General features: G+C 38.5%; 3 protein-coding genes across 5 annotated transcripts; 2 read left to right on the forward strand and 1 right to left on the reverse strand.

Moving 5' to 3' along the window:
* Nucleotides 1–550: 550 nt before the first annotated feature.
* On the reverse strand, nt 551–1,485 carry LOC130554250 (C-type natriuretic peptide 4-like). Its single transcript, XM_057333770.1, has 2 exons — nt 1,377–1,485; nt 551–1,173 (listed from the first exon to the last, which is right to left on the reverse strand). The coding sequence occupies exons 1-2, from the start codon at nt 1,461–1,463 to the stop codon at nt 901–903; spliced, it is 360 nt and encodes a 119-aa protein (XP_057189753.1). The 5' UTR covers nt 1,464–1,485; the 3' UTR covers nt 551–900.
* A 1,379-nt stretch (nt 1,486–2,864) lies between these two features.
* Nucleotides 2,865–21,747, forward strand: dis3l2 (DIS3 like 3'-5' exoribonuclease 2). The gene is made up of 21 exons (XM_057333618.1): nt 2,865–2,998; nt 3,632–4,276; nt 5,103–5,239; nt 5,323–5,376; nt 5,495–5,596; nt 7,155–7,287; nt 8,351–8,439; nt 8,712–8,941; nt 9,049–9,222; nt 9,329–9,408; nt 9,522–9,634; nt 14,080–14,187; nt 14,270–14,503; nt 17,580–17,659; nt 17,811–17,994; nt 18,068–18,154; nt 18,250–18,397; nt 18,609–18,739; nt 19,299–19,403; nt 20,002–20,106; nt 20,232–21,747. The coding sequence occupies exons 2-21, from the start codon at nt 3,652–3,654 to the stop codon at nt 20,334–20,336; spliced, it is 3,024 nt and encodes a 1,007-aa protein (XP_057189601.1). The 5' UTR covers nt 2,865–2,998; nt 3,632–3,651; the 3' UTR covers nt 20,337–21,747.
* Nucleotides 21,748–24,882: 3,135 nt separating this feature from the next.
* On the forward strand, nt 24,883–26,462 carry LOC130554228 (uncharacterized). Of its 3 annotated transcripts, none has more exons than XM_057333740.1 (5): nt 24,883–25,021; nt 25,216–25,432; nt 25,506–25,717; nt 25,798–25,957; nt 26,058–26,462. In XM_057333740.1, the coding sequence occupies exons 2-5, from the start codon at nt 25,222–25,224 to the stop codon at nt 26,207–26,209; spliced, it is 735 nt and encodes a 244-aa protein (XP_057189723.1). In that variant the 5' UTR covers nt 24,883–25,021; nt 25,216–25,221; the 3' UTR covers nt 26,210–26,462. The 3 variants fall into 3 exon arrangements, with proteins under 3 accessions (XP_057189723.1, XP_057189725.1, XP_057189724.1); XM_057333742.1 differs by having other exon boundaries at nt 25,521–25,717; XM_057333741.1 differs by having other exon boundaries at nt 24,890–25,021; nt 25,191–25,432.
* Nucleotides 26,463–27,233: the final 771 nt, after the last annotated feature.

Raw genomic sequence — 27,233 nt, forward strand, 5'->3', positions numbered from 1 at the left:
GTGCCATCATGCAGAAAAAAAAAAAAAAGAATAGAGAAAGTCAAGTGTTTTTTTTTTTTTTGCAAATTAAAGCAAAGAAACTTAAAGCTACACTGATCTGGATCATCTGTATTCAAAACTCTGTTTTCTTTTCTATCAGTTCCAAACCTGTCAATGGCTATTACTGTTAAAGGCTGCAGGCATATCATTGCTTTATTATTAACATTCTCATCTTAGATGTTAATTTAACTAATTCTAAATATGATTCATTGAATCTTGTAACAAAAGGATTGTCTCCATTTTTACAACAATGTTCTGCCATTTATTTCCGTGCAAACATTGTAAACTGAACCCGGTTCAACAATATTTACGTGTTTAGAATAATTAACATAATCATCTGCTGCCTTTATGACTTATAAAATGTTTTTTTTTCTATTTTTTTACAAACATTTAAATAGGAAATGAAAGTTGTTTAATTGGAAGTCTAAATGTTAGTCCAGTTTTTCCCTTTATCAGAGTATTGCTGTCAGTTCCAGATCATCAGTTCAAAACATTTAACAGTGCAGAAATCAATTTTTGATCATTTATTGCATATTTCTTCCACAGTGATGTGACAATTTTTATAGGTACAATATAAAAGTACAATTTTGTTAAGAGATCCAACTTGTATCTCAAACATGCCGCTGTAGTTTGTAAATTTGTAAAAAAATAAATAGCACAAGTCCCAAATGGTGGTTTAAAGATGTCACATCATCAAGCACTTAATCTCTTTACAGCGGAAAATGTTCATGATAAGACGATGGTTCAATGGATGATGTAAATAATAATTGTAGAAACTTTTTTTTAGAGTATATGTCCCAGCAACTCATTATTAATCCATGATGCATGGGTAATTAGTCCATTTCTGCACAACACTGCACCTCAGTCATTCTTACAGCCCATTCCACTGATATCACTGATTCTATCCATCTTGAAACCGAAGCAATTTTTTCGTTTTTCTCTGTTTTTAGGGGGTTGTTTGTTGCGTGAATTGGACTGATCGCCTGATGCAGGTCGCTGTTTCGCTCCCTTGACGTTCGTGTTCAGCTCGTGCGGTTCCTTCGCAGCGCGAGACCTGTTGGACCCTCGCGCCTCCACCGTTTCATTCCTCGCAGGTCTCGCGCTCCTGTTCTCTGCTGGGAGGGCTTTTGTAGACTGAAACAAAACAAAAAAGATCATTAGAGATCATGCATTATCCTTAGTTATTCCAAAAGCAAGTGTGCAAATAGTTGTATTTTTGAAAGGGGCAGTAAAAAAACAATTACGCACATTTCGCTTGTTTTAACTTAGCAATAAAATACGTATACGCAATAAAAATTCATAACTTCTCCGCAATATCTGCGTAAAAAGACACAAACCTTGTACTGGACTGTGGTGAAGGGTTTTGCATAAAGTGACAGACTGACCATGCACAGTCCGCAGAACAGCGTGTATATCATATCCATTCCCGCGACTCCTGCAAACGACTGGATCACACATGCCCACTCCACGCCGTGTTTTATAATCCAGCTGTGATGTCACGATTATTTACATACTGACATCTCGTAAGGATTGTCAATTTCCTTTAGGCGCTTTGATGATCATCATTTTTTGTCCAACTTTTTAGAAATATTCCAGTGTTTTCAGGATCAAGCAAACAAAACATTTTATTTCGTTTAAAACGAGCTAACTCTCGCAAAACTTTAAACCATACTTTTTTTGCCAAATATTTAGAATGTATCTTAAGAAGTGTATGTTTGGATACATTTTAACGTGAATAAAGTGTTTATGTTTATAAAGGAACAATATAGTAGCCCCTAGAAACAGCTTTGCTGCTCATAAAAGCAAAAGGTTTAGTGCAGATTATAGTTCTTATCTTTAGTGAAACTTTATTGTGGAGATTGCATTGCCCGATTAGCAACAAATCAATTGCCTTGGTATTGTAACGCATTCCTCCTATTTATAGGGCTAGGCTAATAAAAGGAACTTCCTGCAGATAAAAAAATACATATTTTTTAATAGTTTTAGTAATCAAATTGTAGGTGAATGCGGATATATTTTTGACATGTTTTGACGAAAAAAAAAAGTGTTTTCTGACCAAAATCACGAAAACCCACCCACAAAACTACAGTTCCCACAATGCAACAGCAGCGCTTGATTTAAGAGACCCGGAAAAAAGCGCAGTTAGTTATATAACACATAATAGTTATATATAAATATGTTTAAATAATAAGGTAAAAGATGTAACATTTACATGGTGTATATCCAGCTAAAAGTGTGTTAGAGAGATTTCAGTGAGATATTGATTATTCCTGTGATTTCTGTTCAATAGAGAAAGAATCTATTGTGCATCTGTTTTATAATTGTATACACAAGTTTTTTTGGGTGGATATGGAAAACTTTATTGGAAAGAAAACAGACATTATATGTAAGTTAAATGTTTTTGAAATGTGTATATATTTTTCCAGTGAAAATAATAATAACTTCAAACTTGCTAAATGACTAAATGTAAATGTAAATATAACTGTTAATAATTTAGGAAAAATTTCACACACATAAGAAAAAATGGACAGGAGCTAAGCCAAATTTCATTCATTTTCTTCAGGAGTTTAAGGACTACTGCACCAGCGTGCAAAGCATTGTTAATAAAAAGCAAAGAAGACATTTGAATAATGGACATTGGACTCTTGGGCTTTTTGTTCTGGGATGTACATGTTAATATGTATTAATGTGAATATGTATTATTATATGCCTTCTGCAGAATGTACATCTTGTTGTACAGTATACTGTGTTAAAAAAAGTATAGGGTATATGTTCTGGTAGTAACTTGGTCCACCCTCCAGTATGGTAGGTGGCGGTAATGCACCTTAACGTTGGATGCCACCCGCCAAGAAGAAGAAGAAGAAGCAGCAGCAGCAGCAGCAGCGGCGCAGTTATTGTTGTTGTCCAAGGTCTTTGGTCTGGTTAGAACATTACTGCTGATAAACCTCAGATACAGACGGTGAGTCCTACATGTGTGTTTCACATACCTTTAAAGCAAGATACAAGTATACTTTATTGAAAAGGTTTGTAGCGCTAGTTGCCGTTTCGCTTGTTGTACAGCAGTGTGACTCAGAGGAAATTATGTAAACTGTGCTTTTGCGACGAAAGATGCCATGTCTGGAAAATTACTTCACATTATCAACTACCACATAGATCACCTTTTTTGTGCAAAATATGAGTTAAATAACAGTCTTTCTTGAACTATGGGCATTTTTATTTATCTGTGTGTCTTGTCTGTCTGTCTGTCTGTTTGCCTGTGTGTGTGTGTGTGTGTGTGTGTGTGCGCGCGCGCGCGTTTTAAATGGTGTGATCAAACACAAATTCTAACATTTGTCTGCCAATGAAACCGTATTGTATTGTATTGCATTGTTTTGTATTTGTCTTGAAAACATTTTACTATGCAGATTAGTGTTGCTTCTTTTTAAATGTGGTCATTATATGGAATTCATGTTTTCTGGGGCCCAGAAACACATTTACATTAAATGATAAACAGACTCATTGAACATAATTGAGAGCTATTATTGGCTTTGTAAACTTGACCAAAGCTAATTTTGGTGTAGGGTAACCCCTGACAAGTTGATTTTTTTCACAGCAAATTTTTAAACGGAGATAATGGAGTCATCACCTAAAGTAAAGAGAACCACTAAACCCCGAGATGGGAAAGCTGGCAAAAATCTGGCCCGGTCCCACAAGGACACGCATCCCCAACTTCTGAATCGGCATCAAAATGGCAAGTTACGATCTCACTTGCAAGCGTTTGAAGAGCAGCAGCAAGTGCAGACAGAGGAGATCGCAAGCGCGTCAGATAGCAGGTCTGTCAAAAATGAGGTTAACCGGCGAAGAAAGGCCAATTCAGAGTCATCGTATTCCAGCGATGGCTTTCCATCTCAACAGAGTGGACATCAAGTCGCAAACGCTGAAGACCAGGGTGGGAAACCTGGCGCGCTTGAAAAGAACGCCACAGCAGAGGTACAAAAGGCAGCCGTGTCCAAAAAGTTTCCCTCAAAACGGCGACAGAAGAAAAGTGAGAAAGACATGAAAGCGAGTCTGGTGGGATCTGAGGAAAGCGACGCTCCACAGTTCAGCGGTTCATGTCCAGAGGAACAGGCTAAGAAGAAATCAAAAAAGAGGAAATCAAAAGGAAATTCGGACAAGAAAACCAAGGAGGCGTGCGGTCCTAAAGTCGATACCGTGGCTGCTGGGAATTCGCAGAACAAAAAAGCTCCTCAGACTCCAGGTATTTGGTTTCAAAACCAGGCCTCATTTCTACCCAAAATGTTTCAGTGACCTTAAAGTCCCGGTGAAATGAAAAACTACAAATCCAAATTTTTCAGGGAATATTGCAGTGTTTATTATAAATAGCGTATCGGCGTGAGTCATTCTCTTTTTAAAATTCATCTTCAATCAAAACGCATGCATGTCTGCCCATCTGTTAGCTCCTCCCCTCCACCTGTCAGTCTGCTACCAGTTCCATTTCAAAATGCAACACCTGTTTTATCCATCCAACCAATTCACAGTGGAAAACGCATGCCACGCCCACTATTTGATATTCTGTTTATATTTTCGTTTATATATTTGCGAACTTTATGTTTTTATACATTCTAAAATTGTGAACGCACTTTTCGATGCCCATTTTGTGCATATGCAACATTTCAGGCCCCTGATCTTGTGCATTAGCTGTGTTTATATTTGTTTACCATTACTTCATAGGTTCAGATTGAACATCTGATGTAAATGAGTGGCATGTTGTGCGGTGTAAAGTTATTCAAACAAGCCTGTAAAACGTCCTTTTATTTCGAATGCATGGCTTCCATTGTTTTGCACTTGGTATGACTAGGGTTGGGTATCGTTTGAATCTTATCGATTCCACAGTTGACGTAAAACACTTGGATATCAACCGGCATGGTCATTTAGCCTGCTCATTGACTGGTTTGCAAAATATATATATATTTACAGTATGAGCAGCAATGTTTTGTCTGATTCGTTACAATTTGTATAACCTCAGTTTAACTACACCATGGTTAACTTAAAATGAGAGTAAAATAGCATTCTTGATTTCACAGTTCCAAAAGAAAGTGTGCGACTAAACAACAAAGATAAAAACACTGGACGTGGTAGAGGTTCACGGAAGCCGCTCTTCGAGCACTACATGTCTACCGAGAACGTGTCTGCCGGCCTGAAGAGAGGAGAACTCATTCAGGTAAATGCATGCAAACGTATGTTGCGAGTGCAAATGTAGCATGCGGTCATCACAATCTGAACATTCGTGTCGTTCTATTCAAGGGTGCACTGAGAATAAACCCTAAGAGGTATAAAGAAGCCTTTACACCGTCTCCAGTAAGTACTGAATCGTTCCTGAACGCACACGTTCTAGACACTGTTTGTTATTTATATAACTTCACAACGTGTAGGTTACTTGTAGTTGCGTCCGTGTCATTCAGATGTGTTGTTGCAGGACGGGTCGGCTGATATCTTTCTGGACGGGATTGCAGCTCGTAACAGGGCTCTGAACGGAGACGTTGTTGTTGTGAAAATCCTCCCCCCTGAACAATGGAAGGTACTTTCATCATAATTGACTCGGCGTTTGGCAGATTTACTAACTTTAATGGCAAGATGCGCTCCTATTATAGACTCATCAGGCCTACAGGCGCGTGGGTACGACTCGAACATTCTTTGATGTTCTGTAGCCGTCAGTTCATGATTTGTTGTCTCTGGAACAGAAAGAGAAGGACTGCCTTGCATAACCCATTGCTAAATGTTACCTAGCGATGATTATTTCCAGAAAAGCTTCAGCGTCGTGTTTCAACGTGTGGTTTTGTGAAATCAATTCGGCTAGTAGTTCAATGTCAAATGCTAGAAAAGACATGAGCATCAGCAAAGCCTTTGCGCTCACTGGATCTGGATCTCAACTCGAGATTATTCATGATTTTATGTTCACCTCATACGTGTTTGTAGATTTATATCAGTTTTATGATTTTATATTTTGTAAGATCTGCCCAAGGTCTTTCAAAGATTGTTCTGTGTGGGTATTTTGGAAATGTTGTTTCAATTGATATATTATCTTTAGTTTTAAATCTTTATATATTCATGGAAATGTCACTTTCTTCATTTGAAAGTTATATAAACCTTCCGTATACAAGCCACATCGCTGAAGCTGGTACATCTAGATATGTGTGCATGTGTGGGCAGTTTTGTGTCAGGAAATCTTAAAATGCTACAAGGCAAGATGTGTCAAGAAGACGCTTTGTAAATAATCAGCGGCGCAGGAAAGCAATTAAACTGAGAGAAAATGTAGCTATCACACCCTAAAGGCACAAATATATTTATTCTGAGATTTGCAGTCATGTAAGGTGATCCACTATCATCTAAAGTCAAGTATATGGATAGCAACCAAGAACCTTTCAGCCTGACCTCATACTGGCGCAGAGAGACCGTGAAACCGCAGTTGAAAGAAACAATCTTTTTTTACTCGACTAATTACATTAGGTGAACATATGCTGTAAAAAGCGCTCTTGCACAGATGTTTTGTTAATGCACAGTGACGGCATCAATGCATCAGGGCTGTTCCACGATTAATCGCATCCAGAATAAGAGTTTGGGTTTATAATAATATATGTCTATGCATATTTATTTTGTATTTATAAACACATACGTATAATATTTAGGAAATATCTGCATGTGGGTAATTGACGAATAAGCAGTAAGAAAAATGATTGTTTTTGTAAAACACCATTTCTGAAGAAAAACTAGATATATTTATGTAGGGTCTGAAGTGTCAGGAAATATAAGGTGTCGCTTAATTAGTCAACTCTTACACTTTTTTTTTTTTTGCATTTTACTAAAATGTATGACAAATAAATATGATGTAAACGTGCAGTCAAAGTAAACAGTTGGCAAATGGATCTCTAGAGATCAGATTATAAATGTGACGGGTGTTATGAGGTGGCGGTCATGGAGTACGTATCTCGATTGACTTTCTCTTTTCGTCTTAAATGTGATGAATAAACATAGTTAATCCGTGGGTCACATGCATTCCGAACCGCAGAGCAAGATCCTTACGGATCAACGGCGATCCGTTTCACCACTAAACCTAACGTGGTAAATGTATTTTGCAGGCAGTCAATGGAGACCCAAATGGAAGCAGTTCAGCCAGTCAGAAGAAGGTTCCTGATGTCATAGTGGAAGCCCATTACGATGAAGGTGATGAGGTGGTCAGAAAAATGGAGAGTGTCAGTCTTCACGATAAAGGTATGTTTGTTTTTACTGGTCTTTAGACTTTACAGCTAGCTTTTGGTTCTGCAAAATTGTATAAAGGTTTGTTATTTCAATAGATAGTCAATGTGCATGTCAGTAGATTAAATAAACTGTTTTGTTTGCTCTGACCTGTGCTATAAGCCAATCATATGGTTTATTTGAACTCTTTGTTGTATTTCTGTAGTTGTTAAAGCGAAACGTCCTGCAAATCAGTTCAGCTATGAGTGTATAGGGGACTTTTATTGTATATGTCTCTTGACTAATGCGAGTAACAAGATGAGGATTAAAACTGTTGAGTCACTCAATGAGAAAGAACTAAACAGAACCAAACAGCAAAGAGCTGAGATCATTTTTGCTCTTTACCAAGTCCAGATCTCTTTGTTTGCACATGCCTTCCGAAGTTGTCTACATATCAAATCATTAAACGTTCGTAGCTCAAAGACTGCAGCGGATTCCAGAGTGTCAGGACTGATACGAGGCATGAAGTGAGCAGGCAAAGAAAGACATGATTGTGTTTGCCGAATGAATGAGCCATTCACCTCCCTTTTCCAAAACTCGGATCCTCATGACTTATTTCTATGTCCTTAAATGACCCTTGTCTTGCTGTTTGACAGTCAGATTTTGTTTACAATCCAAATAGCAGTTTGCATCACAATTCAGCTGAATTGCATTTATAATGTATAAATTGATTCTTTCACGAGACGCTTTTGTCCAAAAAGAAAAGAAGAATACTATAACACAAGCAATTCATAGGAGACCGTAACAACAAAACTGTTTCATTGGCCAAAAAAGTTCAACAAAAGTAGGGTTTAGAAAGCAAGTGTGAGTTAGTAGGTCAAGTGCCCCTAAAAAGAGTTTTTAAAATAAAAGATCGATTAGACAGGAGGATGGGGTTTTTCGCATCCCAGTGGTAGGAAATTCTGAGTGTTCAATAATAGGACCGGACCAATTACCGAACCCTGAGGTACGCCAATGTGATATGGTAAAGTACCGAGTATACAGACCATAAAATCAACCAGATCAGCAATCAAATTGATTCTGTTTTTCTTTATTATAGCCCCTGTCATGACACAATCTGTCAAAAATGTAAATCCATCCAACAGTTCTGAATCAAGCTCAGACAAAAATGTTCAAAGAACTGGAAAGGTTAGTCATTTGTTCAAAAGAATATTGAGAATGTACAATTTTAGGACAACACGATGTTTTGGTTATTCATTGCATTTTTCATGAATTTAACAATTGCAAATACGTTCATGTTGGTTGTAATGTGTATAAACAAACAATTAAGGATGATGTTTAGGCTTACCCTACCTAGAGTGCATTTAGGTATTCAGCATATTAATGCATAAGAAATGATCATAAAAATATAAATGCTTGAGTTATTTATGTTCTAACCGTTGTACATGGATGTATTTCAGGTTGTGTATATTGTCGAACCGAAGCACTCCAGGGCAGCGTCAGGCTTCCTGAAATTTCTCCCCGGCAAGAATTTTGCCATGTTTTCTCCTGTGGACCACCGGGTACCAAGAGTAAACGTGCCTCTAGCAGACTGTCCCGCCGACTTTATCTCTAGACCTGGGGACTATGAAAACATACTCTTCGTCTGTCGAATCACACACTGGCCAGCAGACAGCAACTTCGCTGACGGGTGAGTTCTCCGTCTGCGGACTCGCTAGGAAATGTAGTTTCTGAGATTAACATGGAGGTTCTTTGGATTCTGTTAGAGACTTAAATGTTGCTCCTCTGTGGTTGAAGGCGACTTATGAAATCATTAGGACAGGCAGGTGAAATAGAGCCAGAAACAGAGGGCATCCTGACCGAATATGACGTGGACTTTTCCGAATTTTCCGAGGAGGTGTTGGGATGTCTCCCTCGAGATCTGCCCTGGAGTATTCCTGCTCAGGAGCTTTCCAGAAGAAGAGATCTCAGGTAACCTATAGACCTTTGCATATGCAGGAAGATTTTTGTATAAGTGCGTATGTTTAGGAAACTACATTTGTTTAAATGCTTTATTTTTGTATTTATTCTTTTTCAGAAAAGAATGCATTTTTACGATTGACCCAGCTACAGCCAGAGATCTGGATGATGCACTGTCCTGTAAACAACTCTCAGATGGTGTGTTTCCATACTCTGAATTTGAACATTCATGTTTATCAGTGTTTTTTAAATTTTTTATAAATCTAAGTCACAATTTGTGATGATGCAGTTTTGTCTTCTTTCTGGTGTAGGTAATTTTGAGGTGGGTGTTCACATAGCAGATGTGAGTTATTTTGTGGAGCAAGGAAACGCTTTGGATCAAATCGCCAGCCGAAGAGCCACAAGTGTCTATCTCGTCCAAAAGGTGCAAGTGATATTTTCTTTTTATATAAAAATGGGGGAAAGTTACAAGTTGACCGACCAATTGATATTAAGTTGGTAAGTGTGAGTGGCTTAAACCTTGCAGTGCAGATGTAGATGTCAGTGAAATCCATGTTGATGCTGTAGGCAGCAGTCTGAGTGTTTGACAGCGTGGCATTTTGTTGGACATGCACATGAGCTGAAAGAAGATCTGAAATGGGAGTAGGGTGTGGTGTCCAATAAGCATGTTTGATGAAAAACTTAATCCATCATTGTTCGCCAAATTCATTGAAAATTTCAACGATCAAGTACAACAATTTCAATGATCATTAAGCAGACGATTATATTAATAGCGAAATAATATATTATTAGTTTTATCTAGGGATGGACATTTTTCAATAATTTCATATTTGAATATTTGAGCTCATAAAAAACGAATATTCGAAAATTCCTTTATGTAAATGAAGTAATTTGTTACGTTTTTATTTAGTCACGATTTCACATCAAGCTTATAATTATCATTAAATATTCATAACACACTAATATTATATCCGGTATATAGGTTTTTTAATGTTGAAAAGATTAGCAACATTGGAAAATAAGAAAAAATAGAAAGATACATAAAAACTGCATTTAAAACTGCACGGAGCGAAATCATGCAAAGACAAAACTAACAAAACGCAACGTATATTGACAGTCTGTGGTATATGGTTATCTTGTTTATTTTGTTTTGGAGAAAGTTCCTCAGCCGGTTAACAAAACCCAGATCTGGCTTTATTATTTATAATGTTGATAATAAGTCAAGTAAACGGGCTTGATACCTCCATGCCGACTGTTAAGATCCTAAAAACAAAGACTGAGCCATTGTAGTGCTTGTTGTCCTGTTTATTACGTGAGCGTCATCTGAGGAAGATATTTACTGATCCTGCTGATCACCACTGCATAGAAATATTGTTTTTTTTGCCGTTTCATGGTCAGTGTCTGTCTGGTTTAGCTTTGCATTGCATTTGCATCAATAAATAATAAGGTAAATAAGGAATTACAGCGCGTTTAAAAAAAAAACAACATCCGTGCGCATTTATTTACAGACTGTAACTTGAAGGCGACAACACTATTTGAACTTCTTAAGAGGTAAATTCAGGCTTTTAGGTATGGAGAAAGGTACCGGTCTTATGTCGAAGCCAAATTCATTAACATTAGTTGCAGTGAAATGTACATTTTTATGTTTCAAGTTGTTGAAATTAGCATTAGTTAATATATTTTTTAACGAACGCGAACGAATATGAATTTACAAAGATCAACCGTTTTGAACAAGTTATGGTAATAAATAAATTAATGTTAATAATTTAATATTATGTTGGTATTTTTGTAAGTAATGTTAACGAATTATGTGGCTTAAAACATTTTAAAGGTGCAGTTTGTAACAATTTTGCAGTAAAATATCCAAAAACCACTAAGCTAGTGTTATACACTCACCTAAAGGATTATTAGGAACACCATACTAATACGGTGTTTGACCCCCTTTCGCCTTCAGAACTGCCTTAATTCTACGTGGCATTGATTCAACAAGGTGCTGAAAGCATTCTTTAGAAATGTTGGCCCATATTGATAGGATAGCATCTTGCAGTTGATGGAGATTTGTGGGATGCACATCCAGGGCACGAAGCTCCCGTTCCACCACATCCCAAAGATGTTCTATCGGGTTGAGATCTGGTGACTGTGGGGGCCATTCTAGTACAGTGAACTCATTGTCATGTTCAAGAAACCAATTTGAAATGATTCGAGCTTTGTGACATGGTGCATTATCCTGCTGGAAGTAGCCATTAGAGGATGGGTACATGGTGGTCATAAAGGGATGGACATGGTCAGAAACAATGCTCAGGTAGGCCGTGGCATTTAAACGATGCCCAATTGGCACTAAGGGGCCTAAAGTGTGCCAAGAAAACATCCCCCACACCATTACACCACCACCACCAGCCTGCACAGTGGTAACAAGGCATGATGGATCCATGTTCTCATTCTGTTTACGCCAAATTCTGACTCTACCATTTGAATGTCTCAACAGAAATCGAGACTCATCAGACCAGGCAACATTTTTCCAGTCTTCAACTGTCCAATTTTGGTGAGCTCGTGCAAATTGTAGCCTCTTTTTCCTATTTGTAGTGGAGATGAGTGGTACCCGGTGGGGTCTTCTGCTGTTGTAGCCCATCTGCCTCAAGGTTGTGCGTGTTGTGGCTTCACAAATGCTTTGCTGCATACCTCGGTTGTAACGAGTGGTTATTTCAGTCAAAGTTGCTCTTCTATCAGCTTGAATCAGTCGGCCCATTCTCCTCTGACCTCTAGCATCAACAAGGCATTTTCGCCCACAGGACTGCCGCATACTGGATGTTTTTCCCTTTTCACACCATTCTTTGTAAACCCTAGAAATGGTTGTGCGTGAAAATCCCAGTAACTGAGCAGATTGTGAAATACTCAGACCGGCCCGTCTGGCACCAACAACCATGCCACGCTCAAAATTGCTTAAATCACCTTTCTTTCCCATTCTGACATTCAGTTTGGAGTTCAGGAGATTGTCTTGACCAGGACCACACCCCTAAATGCATTGAAGCAACTGCCATGTGATTGGTTGATTAGATAATTGCATTAATGAGAAATTGAACAGGTGTTCCTAATAATCCTTTAGGTGAGTGTATATTTTGTTCAGCTGAGTACTTGCAATATCTCAAATGTTTCCAACTACTTGTAAATCGTGAGGAAAAGGCCATTCTAAACTGTGACACGGGGCTGTGCGGTCGCCTGTCAATGGCGTCATATCCGCGTTCCCCTCCGTTACCGCCTTTACTGACGTAGAAACCGCATGACAACAGTGTCGTGGACAAATGCGGAAGGAGTGTCTAGCGTCTAGCAAGCCACTAGCTTGTTTCGAGCAGTCACTTTTTTATGGACCACAATTATTCGCAACAGTTATAAAACTTTACCTCATCCGCTAACATGATTTCTTGTTCCCATCTGATTGATGGCCATCAGCGGTGGAGTTGAAGATAACAGATCCCATCATTCCACGCTCCTTCACAGCATCATCAAGCTACGCCATTGTTGTTGTTTTGATCGTGCGCCCTCTAGCGGCGGTTTTTACAAACTGCACCTTTAATATGGTGACGTGAGCAGAGCATAACACGCATCCGGACAGGCCGCCTTGTGTGAACTTAAAATATTGAAACTAACTTGCAATCTGAGTGAACAAAGATTTAGGAACGCATACAAATGATTTTTTATATTTTCTGTATATTATAAAATCATTACAGATGAAGTGAAGAAGCGTTAAATAAGACGAGACAATTCTAATAAGGTCTTCTGTAGCGTAACTTAACCCTGTGGTGACGCAGTTTCTTATTCTTATGGAAAATACAAATAATTATTGCGGTTCGAACATTCGTGCACATCCCTAGTTTTATCGTAAGCCTTGCATTTCTTTTTCCCGTATTGTGTTCAGAAAAACGTTGGGGGTGTGATTTAGAAAATAACGTCACAATTTAAAGGGTCAGTTCACCCAAAAATGAAAATTCTGTATTTACTCATCCTCAGATTGTTCCGAATCTGTACAAATGTCTTTGTTCTGCTGAACACAAAGGAAGATATTTGGAAGAATGCTTGTGACAGATCTATGGGGGATGCGATCTGTTTGGTTGCTGACATTCTTCCAAATATCTTCCTTTGTGTTCAGCAGAAGAAAGAAATGTATACAGGTTTGGAACAACCCGAGGGTGAATAAATGATGACAGAATTTTCATTTTTGGGTGAACTATCCCAAACCAAATCAAGTTTATACATCATTCAGGGTCTTTTAGTTGTCTACTCAAATCTCGAACCACTCGGATCACTTCCATTTTTTTGTTCCGACTCACTTCTGCTTTGTGACATATATCACATTCCACTGGGTGTTTTGCAACTTCATTGATGTTTTCTAGCTGTCTCATTTTTAAAAGCACATAAATCTGTTTCTCGTTCACATAAGACGGCTCTTTACTCGTTGATTTATCACAGTGTTGTAGACTATTTTGAGCTTGCTTTGTTTACAAAATAACGGGATTCCTGAACGAGATTGTGGAATTTCGACTTCAACATGTCTAAAGACAAGTTTATATTAGAAACGTACAAAGGTGATTGTCATGCTGAAAACAAAGCTTAGGGCTAGCGTCTGTTTATCGGCCTTGCGGTAGGTACGATGATACCCAGTACGTTTCATTGATCTCAGTTCAACGCTTTCATTTGGTACACAGTGGGTTTTTTTCATCGGAGCGAAATGAACACACAGATCAAATGTGATTGGATGAGATCTGGGCCTTTTTTGCAAATGTTTCTCTCGTGTTTTTACACGCAAGGACATTTTGAAGATGTTGTAAATGTCTGTAGTAGTTTGTATTTTGACACGCGTGTGTTTGCCTGCAGGTGATCCCCATGTTGCCTCGTCTTCTGTGTGAGGAGCTGTGCAGTTTGAACCCTCTGACGGATCGCTTGACCTTCTCTGTCGTTTGGAAGCTGTCTCCAGAGGGCAAGGTACTGCGTGTCAGAGACGCCTTCACTCCTCCCAAATACCAGTCGGGTGTTTTCTGTAGTGTTGCTTCCGTATGTCCTGCAGATCCTAAGCGAATGGTTCGGTCGATCGGTCATCTGTTCCTGCATTAAGCTGAGTTACGATCACGCTCAGAGTATGATCGAAGCCCCCGACAAGAGCTTCAGTGCTGAAGGGCTGCCGCCCTGCTCCCCGGAGCACTCCATCCAAGAGATCCAGCAGGCCGTCGTCAGTTTACACAACATCGCCAAACAACTCCGTGCTCAGCGGTTTGAGGGCGGAGCCCTGCGGCTTGATCAGGTCAGACAGACCAAGTGTGACATCATCACGTTTTAGACAAAGCTCCCTGCGACGATATAAGCAGACGTTTATTACCAGATGGATCAATCAAACAAATTAAATGTCTTTTAAAGGGCGGGGTATTGACTATACAAAGTCTATTTTTGCATTCTGTATCAGTCAGTGAGACGATATACAATACTGGGTTATTTTTTAATATTTACATATAAATAAATACAATTAAAATATATATATATAAAAAATACAAAAAGCTGATTTATTTTAAAAACATCAACAGTTTAAAAATGGACCCTTTTGTGTGTAAACTATTTGCACAGGTCTGTATAATTGAAATTAGGGGCCGTGTCCGTTAGCTTCTGCCGGCGTACGGTGTGTTTTTGTTCAATTGTTTCCAATGGAAACGCCGCGTTTTTCGAAAACGGCAGCAGCTGGCGTTCTTTTCTGCAGGCTCAGCGCCGGCGCTCAGCGGATTTTTCAGGCTCAGCGTATCAAAGTAACCAACGTGTCTCCGCTTGAAAAAAAACGCCGTTCAAACACCCACAACTGCCGTTGTCAGCCGCGTTAAAGCGCCTCACACCGTGTCTACACCGGATGCGGCGCGAGACAATAGAACGCATTAGAACCCATTATAATTTTACATTTTGTCCACACCGGGCGTGACTCGTGGATCTGGAGCCTTATGCTGGGTTCACACCAAACGCGAACAATCGCATTCCACGCACTTTATTACGCCGGATTGGCGTCATTCGCACCGCCTGCCGCGAGTTTCCGTCTATACGCTTCTTTGCATTGACTTTGTATGTAATTTACTTGCGCAAAACGCTTCATTCGCATTTGGTGTGCACCCAGCATTAGTCTGAACCCCTAAAAAGAACTTCTAAAAATTCAATCATTATATATTACCATAACACAGTGGCTTGCAAAAGTATTCATACCCCTTTCATTTTTTTTCCACGTTATGTTTTTAGTAAATTTTCCAAGTTGTCACAAATCGGTTTTTTGTTTTGTCATTATGGATTATGGAGTGAAGATTCATGTAAAAAAAATTAATTTAAAGTAGTTTAATACAGAGCAGCAACATAACAAAACGTGAAAAAACTCACACAACAACAACGTGAAATTCACTTTATATGTTGATGCATTTCTCCTGCCTAAAATAATTCTAACGGTTCATGAATAAAACTAAACCTCACACTTTATTCAAAAACATAAAGATATCAAACGTGTACATTTTATAACAGCGGACCCCAGTTATTGTAAAAACTGTTCAAATCCAGTCATTGATCCACAGGCTCGCTATGACACGGTGTAAGTTACAGAATAAAAGTCAGAATTTTAAAGTTTTGTAAATGCATGGATAAAGAGATGATAGACGGAGATAAATGAACGTGTGCAGATCTCTTAAAATACAAGGTATGTTAAACACAACACTTGTTACCTAGAAATGAACTAAACATACGAGAACATGCGTCTGCTTTGACTACAGTGATGGATCTGTTGGGATGGTGATGTCCTCAGGCGTTGCGGCTCACTCTAGTGTTTAAGCGTAGTGCACCACACCGGCTTTCTGCCATAAAGCTGTTCACCGGCTCTTTATCTCTGCTTATACAACATGAGCTCATGATTCACGCAAAACCACCAGAGCGCTGTTTCTAAACTGAGGATCTTCTTTTTACAGCACATAGATTTTGTGTTTTCTCTTTTTTGGTCATTTAGTCATACTCAAAATATGAGTGTACAGTAGACTAGAGAGGTGGCCAGAGCACTAAATTAGTGCTAAATTATTTAAACGGTTTAAACGAGTGCTAAATTATTTCTATTTTCAGATATTACATAGTTACACCCCTAGAAAGAGCATAAAATCGGTTGAAATCTGTCGTCTTATCTTATCTGTCGTCTTACCCTGTCAAGCTGAAGTCTTAAAATCTCAACGTTTGATTTCAGTTGTCAAGTTTTATATATGTAGAGATGGTTATATAGAGGCAAAAGTTACGGGTAGTGTTTTTACCATTGACCTTGGTGTCGGAGGACACATTTTGACACTAAAGAAAATAATTGTACATTTTAGTTTTAACTGTTAAAAATAATAAGCATCCAAAGAACTTGTAGTACCTGGAAGATGTTTTTACAGAACACTGGTTCACTTCCAGGGACAGATTGTATTACTGTACTGTTTGTTCATTTTGTATATTTTGTTAATAGCGAGAAAGGTCTGTTAAACACTGAGGACTGAGCAGAGTTATTATAGTTTTGTTTTTAGTTTCATTAATATTTTAAAGTAGCTTTCATTTTTAGATTATTAGAAGTTTAATAAAAGTTTTAGCAATTTTGTTTTATGCTTTTGTCATTTTATTATTAATTTGTTTATTGTTTATGTTGCTATAAAAGATTAATAAAATTGTATTTTCGTTTTTGTTTACTAAATAAACGAAATAAACTGAAACAAGTGTAAGCTTTTCCAATAATCTTCAGGCCAATATTTGATTTGTTTTCAATGAACAGAAACGTTTTCAAAGTTTTAATTTAGCTAAACTAGAACATCTCGTCTAGTCTTGTATAGCAAGGTCAAGCTCCATTTATTGTGAGCTAAATCCTTTTATTTCTGTGCAAACCGTAAACCTTTGATGCCAATGTGCGTCTGGGTCTCGTTCCATACTGAAACGTGTGGCGTGTACGTATATCCGCTCACGCCAATGACAATCAAAACTAAATACTAAATACCATACAAAATTATGGAAAATGAACAAAAAAATAATAATACAAATCAAATCATTAACAGATGTTTTTTAATAATGGGAAAAAAACAGAACATTGGAAAAAAATAGTAATAGTAAACACATCGTTTTTTACATTAAGGGGAAAATGTCTGTATTTAGATTTTGTTAGCAAAATAAATCGTTTTTCACAAAAATTGCAAGAAATCTTAAATCTGATTATGTACATTTTCAAAAGTACTGTAAGGTAATCCAACTCCCAGCACTTGTTTTGTTGTAATCAGATTCTATAATATACATTACGGCTTTGTCATAATAAGTGTAAGTATTTCTTTTAACATGTTGTCTTTTCACTAATGCAGCTGAAGCTGTCCTTCACTCTTGACGATGACTCCGGCATGCCTCAGGGCTGTTACGTCTATCAGTACCGGGACAGCAACAAGTAAGTGTGGGCGCCCTCGACTAAAGGCAGCACTGTTCGCGTCTCTTCTGCTTGCCATTCTTTCACTGCTCTTGAAGTTCTCGCCTTCTGTCCCAGCGTTGCATAATGTGCCCCGCATCCATATCGAGCGTTTGAGTCCTTTGTCACACAGACTGGTGGAAGAGTTGATGTTGCTGGCGAACATGGCGGTGGCCCATCACATCTACCGCGCGTCCCCAGAGCTGGCCCTCCTCCGGCGACACCCGCCGCCTCAGAGCAAGATGGTGGACGACCTGCAGGAGTTCTGCGATCAGATGGGCATTGACCTCGACCTCTCCTCATCCGGAGCTCTGCACGTGAGTAAAAAAGCACGGCTGCCATGCTGATCCACGTTTCATGAATGTTTAACAGGTTTGCTGTGTTTGACAGCGGAGTCTGAACGAGCAGCTCGGCGATGAAGAGTACGCCGCAGCCAGGAAGGAAGTTCTCACTCATATGTGCTCCCGGCCGATGCAGGTGAAGATGCGCTCCTGCTCAACACCATGCGGATGAGTATACAGTGCAAAAGCAGGACAACTGATATTGAAAGATGATGTTTTGGTCATGTTTAGATGGCGGTGTATTTCTGTTCCGGGGCACTGGGGGAGGAGAAGCTCTTCCGGCACTACGCCCTGAACGTGCCTCTCTACACGCACTTCACTTCTCCTATACGGCGCTACGCTGATGTCATAGTGCACCGCCTACTGGCCGCCTCCCTCAGTGAGTTACTCCCTCAGGGGATAATTCTGTTGTGACCAACGTTTGGCAAGAGAAAATCTTTCGTTATCAAGAAAGCTGCCTCATGTGTTGATGTTTGAAGGTTGCCAAATATTTGCAGCATTCTGCACACGCTGCACGGTGTACCGCTAGACTGCAGTTTATCATTGGAGATTTGGTGCTAAATGTTGATGGACTCTCTCCGTGCTGTCAGATTGCGGGCCGCGTTTGGGTCTCGCGGGAGAGGAAGTTCACAAACAAGCTTCCCAATGCAATGACAAGAAGACCGCGTCCAAGAGAGTTCAAGAGCTGAGCTCGGAGCTTTTCTTCGGCATCTTTGTGAAGGTAAACGTCAGGGCTGATTTCATTTCTTTCACAAGACTTTTTAGTGCTAGTACAAGAAAATGTGACGAACGCAATTCAAATAAATGCAGAATGTCCCCGTCGCTAATCCTGATCATTGTGGTTTGACCTAAAAGCAAACAACGCTCGCACACCGTGTACTTCATCATAAGAATAATAATGACTATGACAATTTATTTATGAAGCACAGTTCATTTCAACTACCGTTGACCAATGTGCTTTCCAGCAAAGGACACGGACAAGAATCAAATAAAAACAATAACACATCAATCATACGCTCGAGAAAATAAAAAGGTCTAATAATAATAATAATAATACATTTTCTTTATAAAGCACTTTACGTTTTCAAGAAAAGTGCTACAGAGCAATTTATAATCAAATAAGACAACAAATAAAAAGCACAAAGTTTGAACACTAGAAGTGTGAATTAGGTTCACTAGGTGAACTAGGAGTGAATGAGGTTATTCAGTGCATAAAAAACAATCGGATGGAATTGGATCGTAGTGAAATGAAGACTTGGTTGTGGTGGTGGTGTTTGCAGGAGTGCGGTCCGCTGGACTCCGAGGCCATGGTGATGGGAGTTCTGGATCAGTCCTTCGATGTCCTCGTGCTTCGCTTTGGAGTGCAGAAACGAATTTACTGTAACGTACGTCAAGTTGCTTTTTTCTTTTCCTGGCTTTCACTTTATTACACAAAACGTATTCTATTACAAATATTATTGCAATTTGCGTTAAAGGGACAGTTCACTCAAGAATGAGAATTCTGTCATCATTTACTCAAACCTATATACATGTATTTGTTCTGTTAAACACTATGAAAGATATTTGTAAGAATGTGAGCCATTTTCAGTCCTGGGACATCATCCACTATCATAGTAGGAAACAAATATTGTACGTTTTTGTTCTGTTGAACACAAAGTGAGATATTTTGAAGAATTGAGGAACACAAACAATGGCAGTCAATAATGTCAACAGAATTGAAAATGAGTACCATTCTTCCAAATATCTCTCTCTGTGTTCATCAGAATTTCTACAGGTATGAAATGACACGAGGGCGAGCAAATGATGACCGGATTTTCACTTTTGGGTGAACTATCACTTTCAAAACATCCGCCGTTGTGACGTGACCGTAATTCCCCTGTAAATGTTTGGTCTGAAACTAAACTCAGTCGCCAATGTCTAGAAAATCTATTTATTCTGAATAATTCACGACGTAATGCATAGCGTTTTGTCTCTGTCGTGAAGTCATTAGAAGGACTTAAGACGTTCCACTTCCGTAAAGTTGGGAAGAGACCTGAGATGACGCTTGTTTGGGAAACCCATGACCCAGAGAAGGACTCCATACAACAGGTGCATGTTATTTTAAAGCTATTAAACATTTACCGGACAAATGATGGTTCGAAACGGGTTCTGTGGACCTAATCTATAGAAACTTGAGCGTACAGCATGCTCGTGTGTGTGTTTATCTTCTGTAGGAGATCTCCATCTTCACGCTTCTGAATGTTCAGCTGAAGGCCTACGGAGCTCCCATGAAATACAGCGCCGTGCTGCAGAGACCCTCCGACGACACCCATTCATAAACGCACCTTCACATCAATTTGCTGAAACACTTTTATTTCTGCAGGTTTCAGTAAGGTCACAACCAGAACACGTGTGTATCTATAGCGATTCAGGTCGCTCTTCTATTTATTGTGAGACCACAAAGTCTTTTTGCATTTTAAGAGATCTGATTTTTCATTTTGTTGGCAAAGCTGAGGTGTAAACGTTCCGTGTGTACGTCTTTTGGGATATTTCATTTTAGCCTCAGGAAGTGTACCGTAAAAGGAAAGTTTTGTTTTCAGGGATGTTACCAAATAATTGAATCCTGTTCCCAGTCAGGAAATCCTAAAGATTTTGGCGGATTTTAGTCGTTTCGATGCCGGTGTTTTGTTTTGACCCTTTTGCCGTCGTGTGCTTTATAACAGTTTGGCATTGTTTTTGTTTTGCTTTAAGACTACTAGCCTTTGCATGAAGGAGGATCACTTCACACATAGTGTTTTGCCAACTTCAGAAGTTGCGGTTATGTTCATATTTTTTGTTTTCCCAATGGGAAGCATTGATCCCTTAATGAAAAGGCTATTTTAATAAGTGGTTTTTGACTCTAGTAGTGTAGAATTGTGGCTTAGTATTAGTGGTCCGTGCATGTAACCGTTTTTTCAACAAAAATTGATTAACATGAGCTTTAAAGCCATCTGTTGTTTACTGTCATTTGTAAGTATTTGAAATTTAAGCATTTTATTTTTTTTAATCATTTGCTCTTTTTAGAGTTAAAAACACTTCACCTCAGGGTACAGCAGTGTTGTGGCTGGAGTTTACTTGCGTGCTATTATTTATTTTAAAACCGTTTTAGGGTGTAATTTATCCTATTTTAGGCCGTTAATTTGATTTTTCTGGTTCGATTTTTTGCACATGCAATCTGATATTGGTGCCGTTGCCAGTGATCAGACCGTGTTGGATACAGTAATTCATTAGTTGCATTCATATTAACTGTTTCTTATCTACTGTGTGCTGCTGTAGTATGTCCGACTTGGAGTTCAAACAAAATAAGCAATAACTGTACAACGTTGTCATTATAATCATCTCCATGCAGATTTCAACTTCGTCAATTGAAAAATCTCATGCCACTAACAAGAAAGCAGCCGTGTATAAAAATGTCGAAATGATAGAAGCTCTCATTTATTTGCTACTGGTGACGTAATAACATAAGCTGTTGTGTTGTCGAGGGGAAACACTTTAGCATCCATGGATAAATCATCTCAGAACTGTATATTATAGCATTTAAATGTTCGTTTTTTTCACTTCTGTAGGGTGTCAAACTTGATGTTAATGCACATTTATTGGTCTATAACTGCAGTCCCGACATACATGTATGTATAAACGTTGTGAGTAAATAAGATTTCAGTCAATCTGTGATGCAGACTGTGCAACTAATAAAAATCTACTACACCAAAACTTGAATTGGAGTGTTTTACCTGTGTTTGTCTGGATTTAGCGTGTATGTATTGTTCCAAACTGCCATTTTAACATACAAATTAACAAGTACAATGCAGTTAATAATGTAAAACTCAATATATTTTGTCATCATATAATATGAATTGTACATGTTTATTTAAGAGTTAGCCCAACAATATTACTATAATTTAAAAGTCCAACATAAACAAACTACCGTTTTATTTGGTCAACAAACGATTTCTTACAAATTTAGCTTTTCCATAATAAATATGACCACTAGGTGTCGATATCTGCCAAAGAAAGAAATGACGTTACCTTGGGTTGAGTTTTGAGTTTTAAATAAATGTGATTAGTGCAGATTAGTATCAATGTGCAGAATAGAGACAATAAACGATTTCAGAATGAAGACAAAGAAATAATGGTTCTGTCTGCCGCGTCATAGCAAAGACAAAAGACTGAATGCCAATTGTGTGATTGAAAAGGAGTCTTCTGAGAATTTAAGTCTTTCTTTAAAAGGCCACTTTTGAGAAAGGGTATGAGCTCGAGCCCAGTCCCATAAAGACTGAAATACTTCCATACTATATAGTAGGCGAAACTGAGTATGAGTCATGAATAGTGTGTCCGAAACCTCAGTATGCAAGAAACAGTAGGCGAGAAATACCCGGATGGTGTACTACTTCCGGCGAGATTCGTGAATGTGGATCGGATAGTGACCGATTGCAGAACAGCAGAACCATACGGGCTCTCACTAAATCCTTGGTGTTTCGAGTCTGACGTCATCACCCAAACGTGTTTTTTCGTCAATTTTAACAATCATAGGTAGTTTAGATGGTTAGAGTAAGGTTAGGGTTAGAGTGTGAGTTCGGGTAAAGGTTTCGTAAGACTTGAAACACCAAAGATTTAGTCAAAACCAACAAGCCACGCCCACGGACATTTTCTTAATGAGCGTCTGGATAAAACATGCCTCAGGATTAATTGCATGTTTTAAGCATTTTTTTACTTTAGGTTACCGTTTAATCTAATTTAGTTAGGTTTCATTTTTGATTATTATTGTGCGCCTTCTGTGCAAAAGCTTTTGATTTTGTAATGTTTAGTTTATGATGTGTAGTGTATAGCACATGTACTATGAAAAATTGGTTAATACTTAAATGATTGTTAATTAAAAATAAATCAAGATGTTTTTTTTTGGCATTGCACTTAATTTATGCTGTTCATCTTTTAAGACACACAACAAAAATATGAATACACTTTAGTTTTTAGCTGTTAACAACAGGATACATTTATCAGAGTGTAATTTCTCAGAAGATTGCGGATGTATGGAGTAGACAGGAAAATCATGTTTGTCAGTCTGTGTTATTAGGTACAGCTTGTCCACTTGGTAAGGTAATCTCTCGGTAAAACACTACTGTATATTGTTGGAACTGCTTCAAAGATTATTGGACCTAATGACTACCCCAGTGTTCAAGCTCTACGAGCTATGTACATTGAACGAGGCCAAAATGATTTTAAATGATCCGTCTCCCCAGATAGCAAATATGTGCGGCCCAAATCTGACCCACACCTTACACCCCATACCCCCTCATCTGGCCCACATATGGCATGGAATGATGGCACTTGGGTGGTCCGCTCCTGTTTGCCAGGTTTGGGCCACAAGCAAGCCAAAGCAATGCCGCATGTCAGCCAAAAACAAAACAAATAAAGCAGAACTGACACAAATTTAAACAACAGTTCATTTCAATTCTGGCCCAGATTTATCCCAAAACCAACACCTTTCTGAGCTCCTGTTTGACAGAATTTGTATTGATTTTCATTATTATTATAGTGATGATTGAGTCATTAGTGATGAACATCTGCTGTTAACAAACAGAATCACTGTTTGTTTCGAGTCAGATCCGTGGGCGTGGGCTGTTGGTTTTGACTAAATCTTTGGTGTTTCAAGTCTTACGAAACCTTTACCCGAACTCACACTCTAACCCTAACCTTACTCTAACCATCTAAACTACCTATGATTGTTAAAATGAACGAAAAAACACATTTGGGTGATGACGTCAGACTCGAAACACCAAAGATTTAGTGAGAGCCATGTGGGGAAATGTATTCATACTACACCCACTCATACTATATAGAACGTACTGTTTTAATGGCCGATAGGTGGGTACTTATTCACATTCAGTACGTACTGTCACAGTATGCCATTTTGGACGCAGCGTACCTTTCACATTCAGTTGTTAAGTGGTGACGTAAGGAATACATTTTCCAAGCATCTATTCATTTCAAGTGGAGCTACTGCTGTTTATGAGAGTTTACTCATATTGCATATTTAAGCGAAACATGTATTAACTCACTACAGTCACCAGGCTCACGGAATCTACGACATCAATATTTGAATAAATGATGAAAAATAAATCGCTGACTGGCCATGTAGGCTTTCGTTATGAAGATAACGGTTAGGATCGCGGTTCTACGATAGTTTTATAGCTCGCCATAAGCATATATTTGCAATTTTTGTTGTTTGCCTATAGCATCTGAAGGCGTCTTTACACAGGCGAGTTAAAGTGATACTTAATCCAAAAATAAAAAAAATTCTGTCATATTTTACTCACTTTCGAGTTGTTCCAAATGTGTATACATTTCTTTGTTCTGATGAACACAGAGAAAGATATTTGGAAGAATGCTTATAATCAGACAGATCTCAACACCCATGTGTTGTGTGTGTTAGCTAGGAAATTCATTTAAAATGTTGCATTTATAGCCTAATATTGCTTTAATACTAAAGTATGCATTGTTAGTGTCAGTATTTTTTGGGGAGTTCATATCGTTTAATTTAAGACATTATTTTATTAGCATATTGTTAGAACAGTGCTTTTGTGGTTATGTTCAGCATTATTTCGCATAATTTTAATTCCTGTGTAAATGCATTTATGACGCTTTAGAGCCGCATTAACGGTCTGTGTAAATACACAATTTCGTGGTTTTATGCCGCTTCAGATTCGGTTTCTGTGACGTCTTTGCTGTGTAAAGAGTCCCGTTATTGAGCGTTTGGACCCGGAAACAGTATTGACCTTCCATATATGGTGGTGCATGACGTCAGGCCTAACCAGCGGCTAGCGCACCCGCCTACCTCAGGACCCGGAAGTTGCGTGGCAGTCCTACGCTCATATTTACCTCTACGCACACACACAAACACACACACACACAGTGGAGGTGAACTTCAAACGGCTTCGCACTCCTCGCGCTGTTTTGGTTTTCTCTGGTGCATCTTCAATACAATAAGGTAAATTGATGCGTTTTTTTTTTTAAATATCAACTCGCAGATTCCACGGATTTCCCGCTGCTGGTTTCTACTTGCAGAACAGACCCCACTCGATTGTCTCTTTTAGCCACATATTTGACAACTTAGTGTTTTTTTTTCTGTTAAATGTTTTGATTGGTTTTAATTGCAGTGTTATTCTCGAACTCTGTTGACAGCGCGTCATGGAAAGGAAGTGGGCATACAGCAGACGCAATAACATAAGAAGAAGGGCTGTAAAAATAGTCAACAAGGTGTTCGATTCTTTGGAAAAGGAGATTCATTCTCAGACCGATAGAAGAGTGGAAGCAAACTGTAGTGTTCAGTCACAGTGGCATCAAGAAACCACCAGTCTCCAGAGAAAAAGCCCGGCATGCTGCGATCCGTTCATAAAATGTAAGCTTTCCTTTCATTTATTTTGACATTTGTGATGTTGGTAATCTTACATCGCTTGTGTTTCACGTGTCAGCGCTTCTTCATGAAGTGTTAAGAAACCAGGAGATTCTTATGGAGCAACAGAGGAGCATCATGATGATGGTTCAGGATCTCCAAGCAAGCAACGACAGCGAGATCGCAGATGAGGACCATTTAAGTCAAAGACACTTTCCAATTGAAGACCTCAATTCATTAACCGAGCTCGAAAACGAACTTCGATCATGTCCGGAAACGAGGCGAAAAATGGTGAATATCACCGAGTGCGTTTAAGAGCTGCATTCGATACGAAAGCATGTTGTATAAGATGTTTTGGCAATGTTTTACAGGTACACGAGCTTGGATTGTTGGGTGGAGTTGATGTGAAGGACACAGTGTGGCGAATCATGAAGCAGGCTATCAAAAACGACTTTGCCAAAACAGTGAACTGGAGAGGCGTTAATGGGAAAACACCGTTCCAAAATCTGGAGTTTAAAAGCGTTGTGATCGGTTAGAAACTCAGAAATCTACAAACATCATTTTTTCACATGTCATGATTAAATGTTGGTTGTCTGTATGTGCTTAAAACTCTATTCCTTCTATATTCTAGAGGCTGTAAGAAGAAATCCCTCGTGCGCACAGACGACCGAGCTGGAGGTTGAAAATGTGATTAAACGCTGGTTTCATCTCGCCGGCGACCGTGAGGGCGGAAGAAAAAAAAGATCACTGTTGCAAAGTGTTAAAGTAGAAAACTCATTTTAAGTTCTTGTAAATCTCGACAGTAACTGACAAGACGATACTTGCACTCGACATTTTAACGTTGTCACTGGGTGTGTTCAGTGACTAAACAGTTTTTTCACATTCTAGTTTTTATTTGCACATCTGTAAATATGCATTTTTATTTAATCAGTTTTAGTTTTTTCGGCTTTGTTTGAATTTTTTATGCATTACATTATTTTTCTATTTTAAATGATTCACATGTGAATATATACACCAGTTGCAATTGTTAATGCTGGCTTAGTTTTGGGTCTCATGATCATTTTCTGGAGATTAAGGATAAGATGTGGGCGGCACAGAACCACCTTTACCCCTGACTCGCTCCCAAGTATAATTTGGATTCTTGTCATATGGCAGAACATTTCACCTACTCCACTTCACCTCATAAAACATTTTATTCCTATACGTAATACTTGATGCTTCTTGTTTTCTTTCAAAATTATATAGCTTTAAGTTTTTGTTCTTTTAGTCACAGTTTTTGTCAAATTCACTTAATTTTAGTCCATTTTGCTTTTACATGTTGACGTATTCTGTTTGTGAACATAGTCGAAGTACAACAAACTGTTCTTGCAAACCGTTAACAAAAAGTTGCATTTTAAATCTGGTGCTTTTTAGCATTATAGACCCAGATCAATCAAATAAGTGTTTCTTAGATAAACCTGAACATCAAATGTTCCTATTTCAAATAAACAATATACTGACATGAGACAGGTTTTTTGGAAAGTGAGGTTATAAAATGATAGCCTTGTTTTCATGATGGGTTAGTAAGTTGTTTACATTTTTGATGTTACATGTGTTGTGAATTCTTTAGACTGTTAGCTGTTTTCCTTGTTTTTAGAGACTGATTAAAATATTGAAGGATTTAACTATTTGCACATAGTAAGACTAGTCAGACTTAGACAAGTTAGATGATAATGTGTAGTTGATGAGTTACAAAATCATTTAGTTTTGTCTGAAATCAAATTTAGCAGTAACCACCTGCCTTAATAGATAAAACTGTGGTTACAAG

This window comes from Triplophysa rosa, linkage group LG5, assembly GCF_024868665.1.
Source record: "Triplophysa rosa linkage group LG5, Trosa_1v2, whole genome shotgun sequence".
In the NCBI taxonomy this organism is placed as follows: Eukaryota; Metazoa; Chordata; class Actinopteri; order Cypriniformes; family Nemacheilidae; genus Triplophysa; species Triplophysa rosa.